We start from the raw sequence: 20,375 nt of genomic DNA on the forward strand, positions 1-20,375 counted from the left end.
GGTGTTAATACTTGTGTACTATTGTTTGTACAGATGAACGTGGTACCTTCAGGCGTTTGGAAATTGCTCCCAAGGATGAACCAGACTTGTGGAGGTCTACAATTTTTCTTCTGAGGTCTTGGCTGATTTCTTTTGATTTTCCCATGATGTCAAGCAAAGAGGCACTGAGTTTGAAGGTAGGCCTTGAAATACATCCACAGGTACACCTCCAATTGACTCAAATGATGTCAATTAGCCTATCAGAAGCTTCTAAAGCCATGACATCATTTTCTGGAATTTTCCAAGCTGTTTAAAGGCACAGTCAACTTAGCTTATGTAAACTTCTGACCCACTAGAATTGTGATACAGTGAATTACAAGTGAAATAATCTGTCTGTAAACAATTGTTAGAAAAATTACTTGTGTCATGCACAAAGTAGATGTCCTAACCGACTTGCCAAAACTATAGTTTGTTAACAAGAAAGTTGTGGAGTGGTTGAAAAAGGAGTTTCAACGACTCCAACCTAAGTGTATGTAAACTTCCGACTTCAACTGTATGTGTGTCTGTGCCCGTGTGTGTGTCTCTTCACAGTCCCTGGTTTTCCATAAGTTGTATTTTTATCTGTTTTTAAAATCTGATTCTACTGCTTGGATCAGTTACCTGATGTGGAATAGAGTTCCATGTAGCCATGGCTCTATGTAGTACTGTGCGTCTCCCATAGTCTGTTCTGGACTTGGGGATTGTGAAGAGACCTTTCGTGGCATGTCTTGTGTGCTAGTAGCTGTGTGCTAGTAGTTTAAACAGACACCTCAGTGCATTCAGCATGTCAACACTTCTTACAAAAACAAGTAGTGATAAAGTCAATCTCTCCTCCACTTTGAGCCATGAGAGATTTACATGCATATTATGAATGTTAGCGCTCTGTGTACATTTAAGGGCCAGCCGTGCTTCTCTGTTCTGAGCCAATTGTAATTTTCCCAGGTCTCTGTTTGTGGCACCTGACCACATGACTGAACAGTAGTCCAGGTGCGACAAAACTAGAGCCTGTATGACCTGCCTTGTTGGAAGTGTTGTTAAAAAGGCAGAGCAACGCTTTATTATGGACAGAATTCTCCCATTCTCTCTCTTAGCTACTGTTGTATCAACATGTTTTGACCATGACAGTTTACAATTCAGGGCTACTCCAAGCAGGTTTAGTCACCTCAACTTGCTCAAATTCCACATTATTTATTACAAGATTTAGTTGAGGTTTAGGGTTTAGGGAATGATTTGTCCCAAATACAATTCTGTTAGTTGTTTCAATATTTAGGACTAACTTATTCCCTGACATCCATTCTGAAACTAACTGCAGCTCTTTGTTAAGTGTTGCAGTGATTTCACTCACTGTAGTAGCAGAAGGGTATAGTGTTGAGTCATCTGCATACACACTGGCTTTTCTCAAGGCCAGTGGCATGTCAATAGTAAAGATTTAAAAAGTTAAGGGGCCTAGACAGCTGCCCTGGGGAATTCCTAGTTCTACCTGGATTATGTTAGAAAGGCTTCCATTAAATAACACCCTCTGTTTTCTGTTAGACAGGTAACTCTTTATCCACAATATAGCAGGGGGTGTAAAGCCATAACACATAAATTTTTCCATCAGCAAACTATGATCGATAATGTCAAAAGCCGCACTGAAGTCTAAGAAAACAGCTATTATTTGCAATTTCTCTGAGCCAATCATCAGTCATTTGTGTAAGTGACGTGCTTTTTGAATGTCCTTCCCTAAGGGTTGGTAACAGGCTGATTGGTCGGCTATTTGAGTCAGTAAAGGGGCTTTTACTATTCTTGGGTAGCGGAATTACGTTTCTTCCCTTCAGGCCTGGGGCACACACTTTCTAGTAGGGTTAGATGGAAGATATGGTAAATAGGAGTGGCAATATCGTCCGCTATTATCCTCAGTAATTTTCCATCAACGTTGTCAGACCACAGTGGCTTGTCATTGTTGATAGACAACAATAATTGTTTCACCACTTCCACATTCACTTTATGGAATTCAAAATTACAAGGCTTGTCTTTCAGAATTTGATCAGTTATACTTCAACGTTTAGTGTCAGTGTTTGTTGCTGGCATGTCATGCCTAAGTTTGCTAATCTTCCCAATTGTCACGCCCTGGCCATAGAGAGGGTTTATTCTCTATTTTGGTTAGGCCAGGGTGTGACTAGGGTGGGCATTCTATGTCCTTTTTTCTATGCATTGTATTTCTTTGTTTTGGCCTGGTATGGCTCTCAATCAGGGACAGCTGTACATCGTTGTCGCTGATTGGGAGCCATACTTAGGCAGCCTGTTTTCCTTTGGGGTTTTGTGGGTAGTTGTTTTCTGTCTTGTGTGTTCACCTGGCAGAACTGTTGGCTTTCGTTTTCTTGTTTTATTTAAAGTGTCAATAAAGTTAATATGAGCACTTGGTCCCCTCTGTCAGACGATCGTTACACCAATGAAAAAAGTCATTTAAGTAATTGGTAATATCAGTGGGTTTTGTGATGAATGAGCCGTTTGATTAATTGAATGATGGAGCTGAGTTTGCCTTTTTGCCCAAATTTTCATTTAAGCTTTTTACTCAAAATGTTTATATCATTCTTTATGTGATTTATCTTTGTTTATCTATGTGGCCAAATTATTATAGGAGGACTTGGGAGAATAATGATTTGTAACAGAAAGCGAATTCAGTATCAGAAATAGAAATACAGGCAGACTGGCCTGCTACTGTGCCTTTCTGTGTCTTCGATATTCTTTCATGCTCAATGATGCACCTGGCCTCTCCACTGACTATCAGCTATTCCTATTTGTTCTTGTGAATTCATATTGCAAATTGATGCAGTTTTGAATGCTTTTATGGGTAATATATTTCTAGTTAGCCTATTGCATATCTGGACAAACAATCCACCTACCACTATTGTCACTATGAATGGTGGATAGAGGGCAGGATAGACCGTTAGACTGGTAGACAATACTGACCTGTGATATAGTAAAAGTTAGCACACGGAAAAGTGTAGTGCAAAAGGGAAGTACCAAAACATCTTGATATAAGGGAGGTGCATACAAGCAGATGAGGAAATGTTGCTAGGTTGGTAGAAATTATATAGTAAAACCTGCAAAAGAGCAGATGTAAACCAGTGAAAAAATGCACTACCCTCCCCTGTGCCCAATAAAAACCACACAACCCTCCCCAAAGCAAAAATCCCTCACCTTTATCATACCCTGTTCAAAGGCACTTCAATCTTATGTTTTTCACATTCACTCTCTGAATGGCACACATACCCAGTCCATATCTCAATTATATCAAGGCTTAAAAATCCTTATTTAACCTGTCTCCTCCACTTCATCTATACTGATTGAAGTGGATTTAACAAGTGACATCAATAAGGGATCATAGCTTTCACCTGGATTCACCTGGTCAGTCTATGTCATGGTTTTACTGCTAACCTACAAAGCATTACATGCTTTACATGGGCTTGCTCCTACCTATCTTTCCGATTTGGTCCTGCCGTACATACCTACACGTACGCTACGGTCACAAGACGCAGGCCTCCTAATTGTCCCTAGAATTTCTAAGCAAACGGCTGGAGGTAGGGCTTTCTCCTATAGAGCTCCATTTTTATGGAATGGTCTGCCTACCCATGTGAGAGACGCAGACTCAGTCTCAACCTTTAAGTCTTTACTGAAGACTTATCTCTTCAGTAGGTCCTATGATTAAGTATAGTCTGGCCCAGGAGTGTGAAGGTGAACGGAAAGGCTGGAGCAACGAACCGCCCTTGCTGTCTCTGCCTTGCCGGTTCCCCTCTCTCCACTGGGATTCTCTGCCTCTAACCCTATTACAGGGGCTGAGTCACTGGCTTACTGGTGTTCTTCCATGCCGTCCATGGGAGGGGTGCGTCACTTGAGTGGGTTGAGTCACTGACGTGGTCTTCCTGTCTGGGTTGGCGACCCCCCACCCCCTTGGGTTGTGCCATGGCGGAGATCTTTGTGGGCTATACTCGGCCTTGTCTTAGGACGGTAAGTTGGTGGTTGGAGACATCCCTCTAGTGGTGTGGGGGCTGTGCTTTGGCAAAGTGGGTGGGGTTATATCCTGCCTGTTTGGCCCTGTCCGGGGGTATCATCTGATGGGGCCACAGTGTCTTCTGATCCCTCCTGTCTCAGCCTCCAGTATTTATGCTGCAGTAGTTTATGTGTCGGGGGGCTAGGGTCAGTCTGTTACATCTGGAGTATTACTCTTGTCTTATCCGGTGTCCTGTGTGAATTTAAATATGCTCTCTCTAATTCTCTCTTTCTTTCTTTCTCTCGGAGGACCTGAGCCCTAGGACCATGCCTCAGGACTACCTGGCATGATGACTCCTTGCTGTTCCCAGTCCACCTGGCCGTGCTGCTGCTCCAGTTTCAACTGTTCTGCCTGCGGCTATGGAACCCTGACCTGTTCACCGGACGTGCTTGTTGCACCCTCGACAACTACTATGATTATTATTATTTGACCATGCTGGTCATTTATGAACATTTTAACATCTTGACCATGTTCTGTTATAATATCCACCCGGCACAGCCAGAAGAGGACTGGCCACCCCTCATAGCCTGGTTCCTCTCTAGGTTTCTTCCTAGGTTTTTGGCCTTTCTAGGGAGTTTTTCCTAGGGAGTTTTTCCTAGCCACCGTGCTTCTTTCACATGCATTACTTGCTGTTTGGGGTTTTAGGCTGGGTTTCTGTACAGCACTTTGAGATATCAGCTGATGTACGAAGGGCTATATAAATCAATTTGATTTGATTTGATGGAAAGAATAGGTGTTCATAATGTGTTGTATACTCAGTGTATGTACTCTGGTCCCAGATATGTTTGTGCTGTCTGCCAACTCCATAATATTGACCAAAAAAAATTATCTTAAAGGAGTTAGCCATCAGTGACGGAGTTGACGTGCCACTGATGGAGTTGACAACAGATACTTAAAACAGACATATGTTTTGCCTCTAAAAATAAAAGTTCAATCCAAATATTTGTAAAATATGGAAAATTATTTATTTGAAAATCCCCAATAAAAACATAACCATTCTATAAGATCTTTCAGCACTCTGACGGAGTTTATGTTAGACAAATATCTGACAGCGTTTACATCATTTTTCTTCTTCATTCAAGGGGTATACACAGTAGCAATTTTGTTTTTCCACAGTTGCTTTATAACTCTAAAACCTAATTAAATGTAACATATTCAAACCAAAATTCATATTCTATTTTAATCTCTCAGGCAGATGGAGTTGACAGTTTATGTTTGTGACTATGGTGATTCCAATATTGTTTGCTTAAATCTATCAAAAGTAGAGAACTATACAGACCATGAGGGGTCTTGTTGCACTACATGTAATGAGGACAGGAAGAAGGGGTCTTTATGGTATAGCTGACCCTGCTCATTCCTGATTCAATTGGGATTTTAGACAAATCTGGAGTAAATAAAATCTTTCAGGAATCAAATTTTTGAGATCAATATTATCTATTGCAAGAAACTACATCCAATAGTTTTTAAGTTAATGGCAATTTTTGCCAGTTTTTAGAATTTTCAATTTTTCAATTTTCAATTTTTTGGAGAGTTTAAAAATGGGATCCTTTGCTCCAGACAAGGGAATTTCCAGGCATTTCACCCTTTGCCTTGATGACAGCTTTGCACACTCTTGGCATTCTCTCAACCAGCTTCACCTGGAATGCTTTTCCAACAGTCTTGAAGGAGTTCCCACATATGCTGAGCACTTGTTGGCTGCTTTTCCTTCACTCTGCGGTCCAACTCATCCCAAACCATCTCAATTGGGTTGAGGTCGGGTGATTGTGGAGGCCAGATCATCTGATGCAGCACTCCATCACTCTCCTTCTTGGTCAAATAGCCCTTACACAGCCTGGAGGTGCGTTGGGTCATTGTCCTGTTGAAACACAAATGATAGTCCCACTAAGCACAAACCAGATGGGAAGGCGTATCGCTGCAGAATGCTGAATACTTTCCGGGTCTGAATACTTTCCAAATGCACTGTATATGCATAAGGGTGAGTAAGTACCAGGTTAAGGACCAAGACTAAAGGGGGCTAACCTTACAAACCGATAACAATCCCCAAGGATCCCTGTATTGATTTTTTGGCAGGTAATTTGACTTTATGAGGCCTAGGTTCAAACTGGCAGCTGCACCCCATGTGTTGGTGTCTGTAATAAACATGTGGACTTGGGTTAAACCACCTAACCCTAGTCACATATAGTGGAAAATGTTTTTTGGAGGGATACTCTGATTACAGGTGAGAGTGAGAGAGAGAGAGAGAGAGAGAGAGAGAGAGGGGGGGGGGGGGGATTGGACTGGAGGGGATTCCCTTTGATCAAAGATTCCCTGGAAGATTATTTACATTTCAACTCAGAAGTTTTGCTATTTAGGCTGGAATTCACAACTCCATTGTGTCCTCCTCCCAGAGTGCTAAGAGCCTTGGCGTGACCCTGGACAACACCCTGTCGTTCTCCGCTAACATCAAGGCGGTGACCCGATCCTGTAGGTTCATGCTCTACAACATTCGCAGAGTACGACCCTGCTTTACACAGGAAGCAGCGCAGGTCCTAATCCAGGCACTTGTCATCTCCCGTCTGGATTACTGCAACTCGCTGTTGGCTGGGCTCCCTGCCTGTGCCATTAAACCCCTACAACTCATCCAGAACGCCGCAGCCCGTCTGGTGTTCAACCTTCCCAAGTTCTCTCACGTCACCCCGCTCCTCCGCTCTCTCCACTGGCTTCCAGTTGAAGCTCGCATCCGCTACAAGACCATGGTGCTTGCCTACAGAGCTGTGAGGGGAACGGCACCTCCATACCTTCAGGCTCTGATCAGTCCCTACACCCAAAGAAGGGCACTGCGTTCATCCACCTCTGGCCTGCTCGCCTCCCTACCTCTGAGGAAGCACAGTTCCCGCTCAGCCCAGTCAAAACTGTTCGCTGCTCTGGCACCCCAATGGTGGAACAAGCTCCCTCACGACGCCAGGACAGCGGAGTCAATCACCACCTTCCGGAGACACCTGAAACCCCACCTCTTTAAGGAATACCTGGGATAGGATTAAGTAATCCTTCTAACCCCCCCCCCAAAAAAGATATAGATGTACTATTGTAAAGTGGTTGTTCCACTGGATATCATAAGGTGAACGCACCAATTTGTAAGTCGCTCTGGATAAGAGCATCTGCTAAATGACGTAAATGTAAATGTGAAAGTTGCCATATAGTTTTTGAACACTTGGTGGCGCAACAATCCTTCAAATGGTCCCGTGTGGCTCAGTTGGTAGAGCATGGTGTTTGCAACGCCAGGGTTGTGGGTTCGTTTCCCACGGGGGACCAGTACGGAAGAAAAAAAAATGTATGAAATGTATGCATTCACTACTGTAAGTCGCTCTGGATAAGAGCGTCTGCTAAATGACTAAAATGTAAATAGTTGTGCGTTTAATCATTAGAAGAGGTAGCCTAGTGATTAGAGCGTTGGGCCAGTAACCTAAAGAGTGCAGGATCGAATCGACAAGGTAAAGATCTTTTGTTCTGCCCCTGAACAAGGCAGTTAATCCACTCTTCCCCGATAGGCCGTCATTGTAAATAAGAATTTGTTCTTAACTGACATGCCTAGTTAAATAAAGGTTTTGTGTGTTGCGTCAATCTGCATGTGTGTTGGAGTGTCAGTGTAGTATGTGCAATAATATTAAATGCAGGTTATTGTTAGCTTTGTCAAAAAGTAGGCCTATAGAATTCTAGATATTTTACAGTGTATAGATGGATATACCAAAAGGTGCCAAGGTCTAGGGCAGGCTATTAAAGCTTACCAATTCCATTACACTTTACATATTAGCTAGCTCTGTGTTTATCTTTGTTGCAATAACTACTTTTAAGTATGCCACATGTTCTTTGTTCTTACTGTGATTGTTGGCATATACTGTCAATGGGATATCTACAACACCCGTTCTGCCAGTCACATTCTGTTAAATGTCCCCAAAGCACACACATCCCTGGGTCGCTCGTCTTTTCAGTTCGCTGCAGCCCCTGGAACGAGCTGCAACAAACACTCAAACTGGACAGTTTTATCTCAATCTCTTCATTCAAAGACTCAATCATGGAAACTCTTAATGACAGTTGTGGCTGATTTACGTGATGTATTGTTGTCTGTGTCCAATGTTTGTACCATGTTGTGCTGCTGCCACGTTGTGTTGCTACCGTGTTGTCATGTGTTGCTGCCATGCTATGTTGTTGTCTTAGGTCTCGCTTTATGTAGTGTTGTCTCTCTTGTCGTGATGTGGGTTTTGTCCTATATTTACATGTTTTTATTTGTTTAAATCCCAGCCCCCGTCCCCGCAGGAGGCCTTTTGCCGTTTGTTCTGCTGTCATTGTAAATACGAATTTGTTGTTAACTGACATGCCTAGTTAAATAAAGGTTCAATAAAAATGATGCTACACTTTGCGCTGATGGTTCTTGCGTCCTATTTCTATCCCCCCATCCTCCTCCCCCTGCACGTGATATAAGAGCGGAACATGCGCACACACCGGGCACATCTGCAATGACGTAAACTGAACCGCCCAGCCTGAAAAAGCTGCCAATTTGAAGCAGCTCGGAACTTGGCTGTGGTTCCAGACCGGGTATACCGTATTAAAGGGAGCTATACTTCATCTCATTTAGCTGTGTTGCATGCACTGTCCTAGACCTAGACTATGTGCTATTATTAAGCAGAGTACTACCTGCGTTATCCAAAAGTAACAACTCAGCAAACACACCAAGTCTATTTTAAAAAGGACAGTTGGGCTATAAATTAGGTATGCTTATTCTTGGGGATAGACTATTTTCTGCAAAGTGAGTTGTATCTTAGCCTGTGCTCCTCTGTTTTCTCAAGGGGAGCGAGCCACTGCAGTAGCGGGATGAGAGTCCAAGAAAAAGAGAATGGCATAAACCGAGAAGAGATGCACAGAGGAGAGAAGTGATCTGGCTACCACGGAACTCAGTGCAGACGAAGTCTATTGTCTGCAATCTGTACTCTACTCTCCACAGTTGGGTTTTGCCGCTGCCAACGTAAATGAAGACGGTAACTATCTGCTTGTAGTCTATCAGCACTCCATAGACACAACTCATGCACGTTTAACGGAGCCAACGCAGATCCTTCTTCTTTAAAACCTTGTCTTATCTTATAAATGTCTTATCTTTCACATTGTGGACTACATATTTTGGAAAATCTCTTTTGTGATTTTAACAAAACGAGAAATAGATCAAAAGCTAAAAAGTATACCCTATAGGCACGTACAATTCCTCCACAGACAGTGTTTGGCGAGTAGCCTAAATGTTGGTTAAAGTTGCAAACTTGCATCCACTATTTATTCCATCATTTTTATAGAACAGTGTATCTTTTAAAACTGGTTTGATGCCTATGAGCACTTGGCATAGCCCAGGCTACTTTATCTTGCACTGTTACATTTGTAACTCACTAAAACAGATCCACATCTGTAAGAACAGTCTGTGTGTCTGTCTGTGTCGGCAAAGTCAAACAAACCCAAATTATTTGCCGAGATAGAGTGCCTAGGCTAGGCTACTAACAATAATGATTCCCGGCATTTTCAAACTCTTTTCGAAATCCCTAAAATAAGAACATCGCTGGACTGTTTGTATTATATTCCAGTTGTAGTTGAATTACATAGACTCCTAGATTAACAGAAGAAGTGTAAAGTCACTTGTTTTTATTTGAGCGATCGGTTGGTCGTTGTAGTCTGATGTATTCGGGCCGAGTGCCAACTGTCTGGGTCAGACGGAGTGGCCAAGTAGATTTAGCGCTGCTGTCTGGATATGTGCAGCTATGTTGGTTATATAGCCGCTTCCAACACTATGGATTCTATCCACAGACAGATACCCACCCGTACTGTCTTTACGCGCATCTGATAGATCAGAGGTGATTGGTGGAATTTACGCGTCATTTTCACTAGGACCTAAACTTGGAACCTCGCCTGCGCTTGGTTCTAAAAGTATGGCATGCAATTGATGAGCTGTGTGAGTGAGTGACCTTCTTTTTCTTGAATAATATCCGGTAAGTGATTTGAAATATACATGTTTTTACTGATTGATTGATCAATTGCTTGATAGGTTCATGGATTAATGTGTGCGTTATTACATGGTTATTACATTATTATTACACCTTGACTTCTGCGTTATTTGCGCGCGCACACACACACACACACACACGCACACACGCACACACGCACACACACACACACACACACACACACACACACACACACACACACACACACACACACACACACACACACACACACACACACACACTCAGAGGGCTTGCTGAGACCAACATTGATCCGTTGATTTGCTCCTGGCTGCAGAGAGAATCAGTGGGATAGAGATGACACAACCTGTTATAGAGACAGGTGCTGTGTTGACTGAGGAGGCTGGCGGACATCAGCACACGCTGCTTTTGTACTTGATCAATGGGTTGTTGTTGTTGACTTGCTGTTGAACGTCTGAGAGGCTGACTTCTCCTTAGGCTGTGGAGATGGTATGGTGTCATAAACACCCTTAAACACACACCTCCGGTTTATCAGGCTGGTTTAGCAGTACTGGTTTAGCAGGCTGGTTTAGCAGGCTGGTTTAGCAGGCTGGTTTAGAAGGTTGGTTTAGCAGTTCTGGTTTAGCAGGCTGGTTTATCAGTACTGGTTTAGCAGGCTGGTTTAGCAGTACTGGTTTAGCAGGCTGGATTAGAAGGCTGGTTTAGCAGGCTGGTTTAGCAGGCTGGTTTAGCAGGCTGGTTTAGAAGGCTGGTTTAGCAGTTCTGGTTTAGCAGGCTGGTTTATCAGTACTGGTTTATCAGTACTGGTTTAGCAGGCTGGTTTAGCAGTACTGGTTTATCAGTACTGGTTTATCAGTACTGGTTTAGCAGGCTGGTTTAGCAGTTCTGGTTTAGCAGTTCTGGTTTAGCAGTTCTGGTTTAGCAGTACTGGTTTAGCAGGCTGGTTTAGCAGTTCTGGTTTAGCAGTTCTGGTTTAGCAGGCTGGTTTTGCAGTTCTGGTTTAGCATTACTGGTTTAGCAGGCTGGTTTAGCAGGCTGGTTTAGAAGGCTGATTTATCAGTACTGGTTTAGCAGGCTGGTTTAGCAGGCTGGTTTATCACTACTGGTTTAGCAGTTGTTTTGTAGAAGGTATGCTTATTTACCTATGAAATTATGTATTCACAGGTATGCAGATGGATTGGTCAAGACAAGCTTCCAATATAGATCAAGATCTATAGATCTGCTGCATGCGATGTGTTTGAAGAGACTGACTGATCTACTGCTGGAATCTAGCATCACCACCGCCCATGATGAGTGGCTGACATGAGCTCAGAGGGAAACGCCAGTGAGGTCTGGAAGTGTGAGTTGCCCTCAGGAGGAAGCTGAGTGTCTCTGAGACATTCTTTGTGTGAGACCTGGATGAGACGAGAAGAGAAGGAGAAGTAGTGATAACATTTCCCACACAGAGGACCTAAAACCATGGGCTTGACATGGTGCCAGGCACGCTGGACTGAACGTGTGTTCCTAGCCCGTCAGTAGCACCACCCCCTCACCCCTCCTCCCCCCCAACCCCATGTCAGACCTTTCTCTAAATGATGGAAATTTTGTGGAAGACGCTGACTTGGATATTGATATTGAGCATGGTGGTGGTCATGGCTTCCTCTGAATTTCAAAGACTTTCGCACAACTCACAAGGTAGGACTGTGCATTGCTTAATAACTTTTTACTGCAGTGGGCTAAATCAGGTTCACACAGTGATTCATGGTCGTCTTAAATAGATCTACTTTGAAACAAAAGGATACACCTTAAACAAATGATTATGGGCTTAAAAGAAGATGACACCTGTACCATGTCAGATATACAGTTTAAATGTATTCCATTTGGAGTTTGCATCCCAATATCACACTTTAAAAACATCACAGAAGATTGAAATATACCGAAACTGTTTGACAGAAATACTAGTTTTATTTTACATTTTTTATAACCTTGATTAATAATGAAATTATGAAAAAGATGAACATTCCACCCATGTGGCCACAAGGGGGCACTATTCGTGATAGACTGCATAAAAGGGGTTTGTGCACATCTCCCAAGGTACTAGAAATGCTCTCCTTTAGAGAAAGTGATTTCTCTAAGCAGCGAGGCAGGTGTAGGCATGGTTGCTGCACATGGTCAGTGGTCAGTCAGTCAGTGAGACATCTGTAACATCTGGTGATCCTGACCTCACTGTTGTTTTAGAGGGATGAACCTACTACACTGTAGATCACAACCTGCTAGCTCTGGCACACGGTGAGGTCATGTCTGTCCTGTCACTGTCTGAGTCCCACTATAGACACACTGACATTCTACTTTCTATGAGTCCTACTATCTGTAGTGTGTATCCTGTATGTATTCTGCAATGGCTAGATCCCCCTCATTTGTCTCTTCCTCCTTCTCTCCTCCTCATACACCCCTCCTCCGATGGCTCGTCCCTCCATCCCCCCATTCATTATTTTCTGTAAAAGACGAGTACCTGTCCTACTTGCAGCACTACCAGCTGACTGTGCCAGTGCGAGTGGACGAGAACGGGGACTTCCTCAGCTACACTGTGAAACATCACAAGCCCGGTCGCAGGAGACGAACCGCTGAAGCCACCAACACCACCATTGGCCCAGAGCCAACCGACCACGCCGAACAGGGCCCGGCCCAGACCCGAGTCTTCTACAGACTGTCGGCTTACGGAAAGCACTTTCACTTAAACCTGACCCTCAACCCCCAGCTGGTGTCCAAACATTTCACGGTGGAGTACTGGGGGAGAGAAGGCCTGGAGTGGAGACATGACATGGTGGAGAACTGCCACTATGTAGGATACCTGCAGGATCAGTACAGCTCCACCAGAGTAGCGCTCAGTAACTGTAAGGGCTTGGTGAGTACCATGGGATGTGTTTGGTTCGGCGGTGTGTTGGAAAGAAGCTGCTGTATGTAGGAGCTGAGCAGTATTGGAATGTGTGATGAAGGGATGGAAGAGAGGACAACCTGATCTTTGTGTTTTGTAGAACACCCACCACCACTCTACTCCCCTTCATGGCTTTCTGTGACTTTAGTTTTCACTATGTCTGAGTGTATTTGTGTATATTTGAGTGTGTTTGAATAGTACTCAAGGACCTGTTTTATGAGGAGGCCAGGAGGCCCCCATTGACCAGTCTTCTCCCCGTCTGAGTCACAGAGAGTTAATACTATGCCGGCTCTGCTCTGATCTGCTCTGCTCTGCTTACCTCAGACAAACCCACAGCTCTACAGGATTAGACAGAGTGTAGTTTGCTAAATAGCATGTTGGCCTCCCTCCACCTGGCACAGTGACACTGTTAGGATAGGGCACAGTGACACTGTTAGGATAGGGCACAGTGACACTGTTAGGATAGGGCACAGTGACACTGTTAGGATAGGGCACAGTGACACTGTTAGGATAGGGCACAGTGACACTGTTAGGATAGGGCACAGTGACACTGTTAGGATAGGGCACAGTGACACTGTTAGGATAGGGCACAGTGACACTGTTAGGATAGGGCACAGTGACACTGTTAGGATAGGGCACAGTGACACTGTTAGGATAGGGCACAGTGACACTGTTAGGATAGGGCACAGTGACACTGTTAGGATAGGGCACAGTGACACTGTTAGGATAGGGCACAGTGACACTGTTAGGATAGGGCACAGTGACACTGTTAGGATAGGGCACAGTGACACTATTAGGATAGGGCACAGTGACACTGTTAGGACAGGGCACAGTGACACTGTTAGGATAGGGCACAGTGACACTGTTAGGATAGGGCACAGTGACACTGTTAGGATAGGGCACAGTGACACTGTTAGGATAGGGCACAGTGACACTGTTAGGATAGGGCACAGTGACACTGTTAGGATAGGGCACAGTGACACTGTTAGGATAGTGCACAGTGACACTGTTAGGATAGGGCACAGTAGGATAAGGCTGATGAGGAAAGCTCTCTACAGGATAATCAGAGCTTTAGTCACAGCCAGCCAGCAACCAGGCAGTCAGCCATCCAGCCAGCCAGTCCACCCACTATAAAGAACATAACATGCAGCCAGCCAGAAACCAGTCAGCCAACCAGTTAGTCTGCCCACTATAAAGAACCTAACACATAGCCAGCCAGCCAACCAGCCAGCCAGTCAGTTCACCATAGTGTACCCCACACCTATCCTTCTCAATGGACTATGACAGTAAGCATGCAGGGCTGTCTTTCTGTTTGCTTACTAAACAGTCAGGACCAACTCTCTTGTTTTGGGGATGCATCAAACTTCTCCTCAGGTTTCAGTTTCCCCAGATAAACTAATGCCCAGTCCCAAATCAACCCCTAGCACCTAACTTACCCCTAGGCATTTGTTGTAGATCTGAATAGGTTGGATGGATGAGTGCAGGCGATATGGTAATAGCTCCACACAGCCCCAGCCCAGGACTGTCTGGTAGTGTCAGATCTATGAGATGTGTCTGTTTGGAGGTCAGGGACTAGACAAGGGGGTTATGAACTGGGCTTGAGTTTCTCCAGTGAAAAAATAAAGGGATTGTGTTGTTTTCTGTGGGCCTTAACGAGGCAGCTAATCAAAGCTTAGGTATTGATAAAGGTGTTGATCTTAGACTGATGGATTGGCCAGACTGTCTTTGTTAAAACTCACCACTGACAGACTGGCCAGACTGTCTTTGTTAAAACTCACCACTGACAGACTGGCCAGACTGTCTTTGTTAAAACTCACCACTGACAGACTGGCCATACTGTCTTTGTTAATACTCACCGCTGATGGACTGGCCAGACTGTCTTTGTTAAAACTCACCACTGATGGACTGGCCAGACTGTCTTTGTTAAAACTCACCACTGACAGACTGGCCATACTGTCTTTGTTAATACTCACCGCTGATGGACTGGCCAGACTGTCTTTGTTAAAACTCACCACTGACAGACTGGCCAGACTGTCTTTGTTAAAACTGACCACTGACAGACTGGCCATACTGTCTTTGTTAATACTCACCGCTGATGGACTGGCCAGACTGTCTTCGTTCAAACTCACCGCTGATGGACTGGCCAGACTGTCTTTGTTAAAACTCACCACTGGTGGACTGGACAGACTGTCTTTGTTAAAACTCACCACTGATGGACTGGCCAGACTGTCTATGTTAATACTCACCGCTGATGGACTGGCCAGACTGTCTTTGTTAAAACTCACCACTGATGGACTGGCCAGACTATCTTTGTTAATACTCACCGCTGATGGACTGCCAGACTGTCTTTGTTAAAACTCACCACTGATGGACTGGCCAGACTGTCTTTGTTAAAACTCACCACTGATGGACTGGCCAGACGGTCTTTGTTAAAACTCACCACTGATAGACTGCCAGACTGTCTTCATTAAAACTCACCACTGATAGACTGACCAGACTGTCTTCATTAAAACTCACCACTGATGGACTGGCCAGACTGTCTTTGTTAATACTCACCGCTGATGGACTGCCAGACTGTCTTCATTAAAACTCACCACTGATAGACTGACCAGACTGTCTTTGTTAAAACTCACCACTGACAGACTGGCCAAACTCTTATTCCCCCTCTTATCCCCCCTCTTAACCCCCTCTTATCCCTCCTCTTATCACCCCTCTTATCCCCTTTTATGCCCTCTCTTATCCCCCTCTTATCCCCCCTCTTATCACCCTATCCCCCTCTCATCCCCCCTCTTTTACTTTGAAACATCTCAGGACAAGAAGAAAGCTCTGTTCCTCTGTGCCAATCACAATTATGTGGAGAAAAACATGTATTACTGTTGCTGCGACCAAATGTACAGTATCATACATTAAATTAGGTCTGGGTTTCTTGCCGGAGTGTGCCAAGTTGTCATATTTGGTTAATTGGTTTCGTTGTGGGTTTTTACGGAGGGAAACAGCGTGCCAATGTTTTTTATAAACACATTCTGAAGTACTTTTTCAATTTATGTTACAAAGGGGGTGTTCAAGGGCAGAGAGCTGTGTACTTTGGTTCCGGTCCCAGTAATTACAGCGTTCTTCTAGGTGTAATTGGTTGTTATAACATGATTTATCAAATTGCTTCAGAGTGTGGGGTGTTTCTACATCTGACTGCAGTGCAACACAGAGCAGAGCAGAGCTGTGAGTTAGTTGTTCTATGTGCTGCAACCTGCAATGTTATGTGACTCAGGCTGTAACACACCATTAGCCATTTAGCCCCATCTCAGGCTGTAACACACCATTAGCCATTTAGCCCTGACTCAGGCTGTAACACACCATTAGCCATTTAGCCCCATCTCAGGCTGTAACACACCATTAGCCATTTAGCCCTGACTCAGGCTGTGACACACCATTAGCCATTTAGCCCTGACTCAGGCTGTGACACACCATTAGCCATTTAGCCCTGACTCAGGCTGACACACCATTAGCCATTTAGCCCTGACTCAGGCTGTGACACACCATTAGCCATTTAGCCCTGACTCAGGCTGTGACACACCATTAGCCATTTAGCCCTGACTCAGGCTGTGACACACCATTAGCCATTTAGCCCTGACTCAGGCTGTGACACACCATTAGCCATTTAGCCCTGACTCAGGCTGTAACACACCATTAGCCATTTAGCCCTGACTCAGGCTGTGACACACCATTAGCCATTTAGCCCTGACTCAGGCTGTGACACACCATTAGCCATTTAGCCCTGACTCAGGCTGTAACACACCATTAGCCATTTAGCCCTGACTCAGGCTGTGACACAGCATTAGCCATTTAGCCCTGACTCAGGCTGTAACACACCATTAGCCATTTAGCCCTGACTCAGGCTGTAACACACCATTAGCCATTTAGCCCTGACTCAGGCTGTAACACACCATTAGCCATTTAGCCCTGACTCAGGCTGTGACACACCATTAGCCATTTAGCCCTGACTCAGGCTGTGACACAGCATTAGCCATTTAGCCCAGACTCAGGCTGTAACACACCATTAGCCATTTAGCCCTGACTCAGGCTGTAACACACCATTAGCCATTTAGCCCTGACTCAGGCTGTGACACAGCATTAGCCATTTAGCCCTGACTCAGGCTGTAACACACCATTAGCCATTTAGCCCTGACTCAGGCTGTAACACACCATTAGCCATTTAGCCCTGACTCAGGCTGTGACACACCATTAGCCATTTAGCCCTGACTCAGGCTGTGACACAGCATTAGCCATTTAGCCCTGACTCAGGCTGTAACACACCATTAGCCATTTAGCCCTGACTCAGGCTGTAACACACCATTAGCCATTTAGCCCTGACTCAGGCTGTGACACACCATTAGCCATTTAGCCCTGACTCAGGCTGTGACACAACATTAGCCATTTAGCCCTGACTCAGGCTGTAACACACCATTAGCCATTTAGCCCTGACTCAGGCTGTGACACAGCATTAGCCATTTAGCCCTGACTCAGGCTGTGACACACCATTAGCCATTTAGCCCTGACTCAGGCTGTGACACACCATTAGCCATTTAGCCCTGACTCAGGCTGTAACACACCATTAGCCATTTAGCCCTGACTCAGGCTGTGACACAGCATTAGCCATTTAGCCCTGACTCAGGCTGTAACACACCATTAGCCATTTAGCCCTGACTCAGGGTGCCAATCATTTCACCGATGATTGTGGTTGTGCTGAACAAAGCATTCAACCTGGTTAATAATAATAATCCTGGTTAATAATACTCATTAGTAAACAATATGTTGATGACTATAATGAAAATGGTTATTTGTCAAAAGTAATTTCATATAAACAGCTTAAAATGGTTTACTGTAAGGCCATTTAGGCTGGTCGTACTTGGAATTACTTTTGGCAAAATTGTTCGATATTTTTTAAGGATGTTATGTAATTATTTAAAAACTACAATAAGATCAATTGAAATGTTGTGTTTAAGTGTGAGTGTTGTGACATTGTTTGCATTCTTTGCTTATAACCTGTCTCTCTCGATGTTCTTGTTTCTCAACAAGCACGGTGTTATTACCACAGAAGAAGAGCAGTATTTAATAGAGCCATTCAAGAATATATCCTCCACAACTTCCACCCAATGGGACCAGGGAGAAGGACAGCAGCATGTTATATATAAAAAGTCTTCCATTCCCTCGCCGCAGCAGCAACCCAGCCAACACGAGTTCAGCTGTGGCATCTCAGGTTGGTGAAGAATCTTCTCTTCTCTGCTCTTCTCTTCTCTGCTCTTCTCTTCTCTTCTCTGCTCTTCTCTTCTCTTCTCTTCTCTTCTCTTTTCTTTTCTTCTCTTCTCTCCTCTCCTCTCCTCTCCACCCCTCCCCTGTTCCCCCCTTCCCCTCTTCTCTGCCTGGACCGACTCTGAGCTGGGTGACTGACGTAAACAAGCAGCTATACATAGCAGGACAGAGGAAGTGCTGGTTTGGTTCTAGGCCCAGGTTCCGGTGGATATGACCATGCTGCTGTAAGCTTGACCCGTTCTGGCCTCCACTCAGCCTGGTGTATACACCAGAAACTGATCCTAAAAAGGCCTTGTGACTGGGCACTATAGAACTAGAGCAACTACTACCACTGAATTCAAATGGACGCTCTTTTTCTCATTAAGTGTTTCTTTGAACAATACACATACTCTGGCTCTCGGCAGAGCTGTGTCCTGTGAGATGTGGTGTGGTGGGATGGGAATTGGAGGGGAACCAGGTGGATGTGGAGGTATTTGAGCCAAGGTCTTATAAGTAGCAGCGAAGGCTGTCATGGGTAGGAAGTTGACGTGCCCTGACATGTTCTATCTTATAGCCCTTCCCCGGAGCATCTGGGCCATAAAGGAAGGGAAGCCTTCAGCTGCAAGGTTCAAAGGGCCAGATTCCCAATGTGTGAAGAGCTGCCATTCTTTCTCCAACCCTCTCCTGGCTCTGCTCTGGCTATGCCTTCATGGACATACAGTACCAGTCAAAAGTTTGGACACACTTACTCATTCAAGGTTTTTCTTTATTTTTCTACATTGTAGAATAATAGTGAAGACATCAGAACTATTAAATAACAGATATGGAATCATGTAGTAACCAAAAAGTGTTCAACAAATCAAAATATATTTTAGATTTTAGATTCTTCAAAGTAGCCACCCTTTGCCTTGATGACAGCTTTGCACACTCTTGGCATTCTATCAACCAGCTTCACCTGGAATGCTTTTCCAACAGTCTTGAAGGAGTTCCCACATATACTGAGCACTTGTTGGCTGCTTTTCCTTCACTATGCGGTCCAACTCATCCCAAACCATCTCAATTGGGTTGAGGTCGGGTGATTGTTGTGTTAGTGTATGTCAGTTGTTTTGTCTGAAACTTTGTTCCCCCTGCTGCTATTGGACCAGGTCTCTCTTGGAATTGAGATGTTATCTCAATGAGAAAAGCCTGTATAAATAGAGCTAAAAAAAAATAAAAAAAATTGTGGAGGCCAGGTCATCTGATGCAGCACACCATCACTCTCCTTCCTGGTCAAATAACCCTCACAAAGCCTGGATGTGTGTTAGGTCATTGTCCTGTTGAAAAATAATTATAGTCCCACTCAGCGCAAACCAGATGGGATGGCATATCTCTGCAGAATGCTGTGGTAGCCATGCTGATTAAGTGTGCCTTGAATTCTACATGTAAATAAATCACAGACAGTGTCACCAGCAAAGCAACCCCACACCATCACAACTCCTCCTCCATGCTTCACGGTGGGAACCACACATTCAGAGATTGTCCGTTTACCTACTCTGCGTCTCACAAAGACACGGCGGTTGGAACCAACAATCTCATCAGACCGTGCTCGTGTTTCTTGGCCAAAGCAAGTCTCTTCTTCTTATTGGTGTCCTTTAGTAGTGGTTTCTTTGCAGCAATTTGTCCATGAAGTCCTGATTCACACAGTCTCCTCTGAACAGTTGATGTTGAGATGTGTCTGTTACTTGAACTCTGTGAAGCAATTATTTGGGCTGCAATTTCTGAGGCTGGTAACTCTAATGAATTTATCCTCTGCAGCAGAGGTAACTCTGGGTCTTCCATTCCTGTGGCGGTCCTCATGAGAGCCAGTTTCATCATAGCGCTTGATGGTTTTTGCGACTGCACTTGAAGAAACTTTCAAAGTTCTTTGAAATGTTCCAGATTGGCTGAACTCGGAAGCCCAAAAAGAAAAGAAATTCCACAAATGTACTTTTAACAAGGCACACCTGTTAATTGTAATGCATTCCAGGTGACTACCTCATGAATCTGTTTGAGGGAATTCCAAGTGTGCAAAACTGTCATCAAGGCAAAGGTTGGAATCTCAAATATATATATAAAAAAATGTTTAACACTTTTTTGTTTACTACATTAT

General features: G+C 44.3%; 1 protein-coding gene across 2 annotated transcripts in view; it reads left to right on the forward strand.

Annotated features, from left to right (window-relative positions):
- Positions 1-8,589: 8,589 nt before the first annotated feature.
- LOC115149323 (A disintegrin and metalloproteinase with thrombospondin motifs 6-like) overlaps positions 8,590-20,375 on the forward strand; it is a 163,718-nt gene continuing 151,932 nt past the window's right edge. For both annotated transcript variants that reach the window (XM_029692096.1, XM_029692097.1), the window contains exons 1-4: positions 8,590-9,063; positions 11,212-11,721; positions 12,531-12,931; positions 18,035-18,215. In XM_029692096.1, the coding sequence (XP_029547956.1) occupies positions 11,619-11,721; positions 12,531-12,931; positions 18,035-18,215 (685 nt within the window). In that variant the 5' untranslated portion in view covers positions 8,590-9,063; positions 11,212-11,618. The remainder of the gene's footprint in view (positions 9,064-11,211; positions 11,722-12,530; positions 12,932-18,034; positions 18,216-20,375) is intronic.

This window comes from Salmo trutta, chromosome 15, assembly GCF_901001165.1.
Source record: "Salmo trutta chromosome 15, fSalTru1.1, whole genome shotgun sequence".
NCBI lineage: Eukaryota > Metazoa > Chordata > Actinopteri > Salmoniformes > Salmonidae > Salmo > Salmo trutta.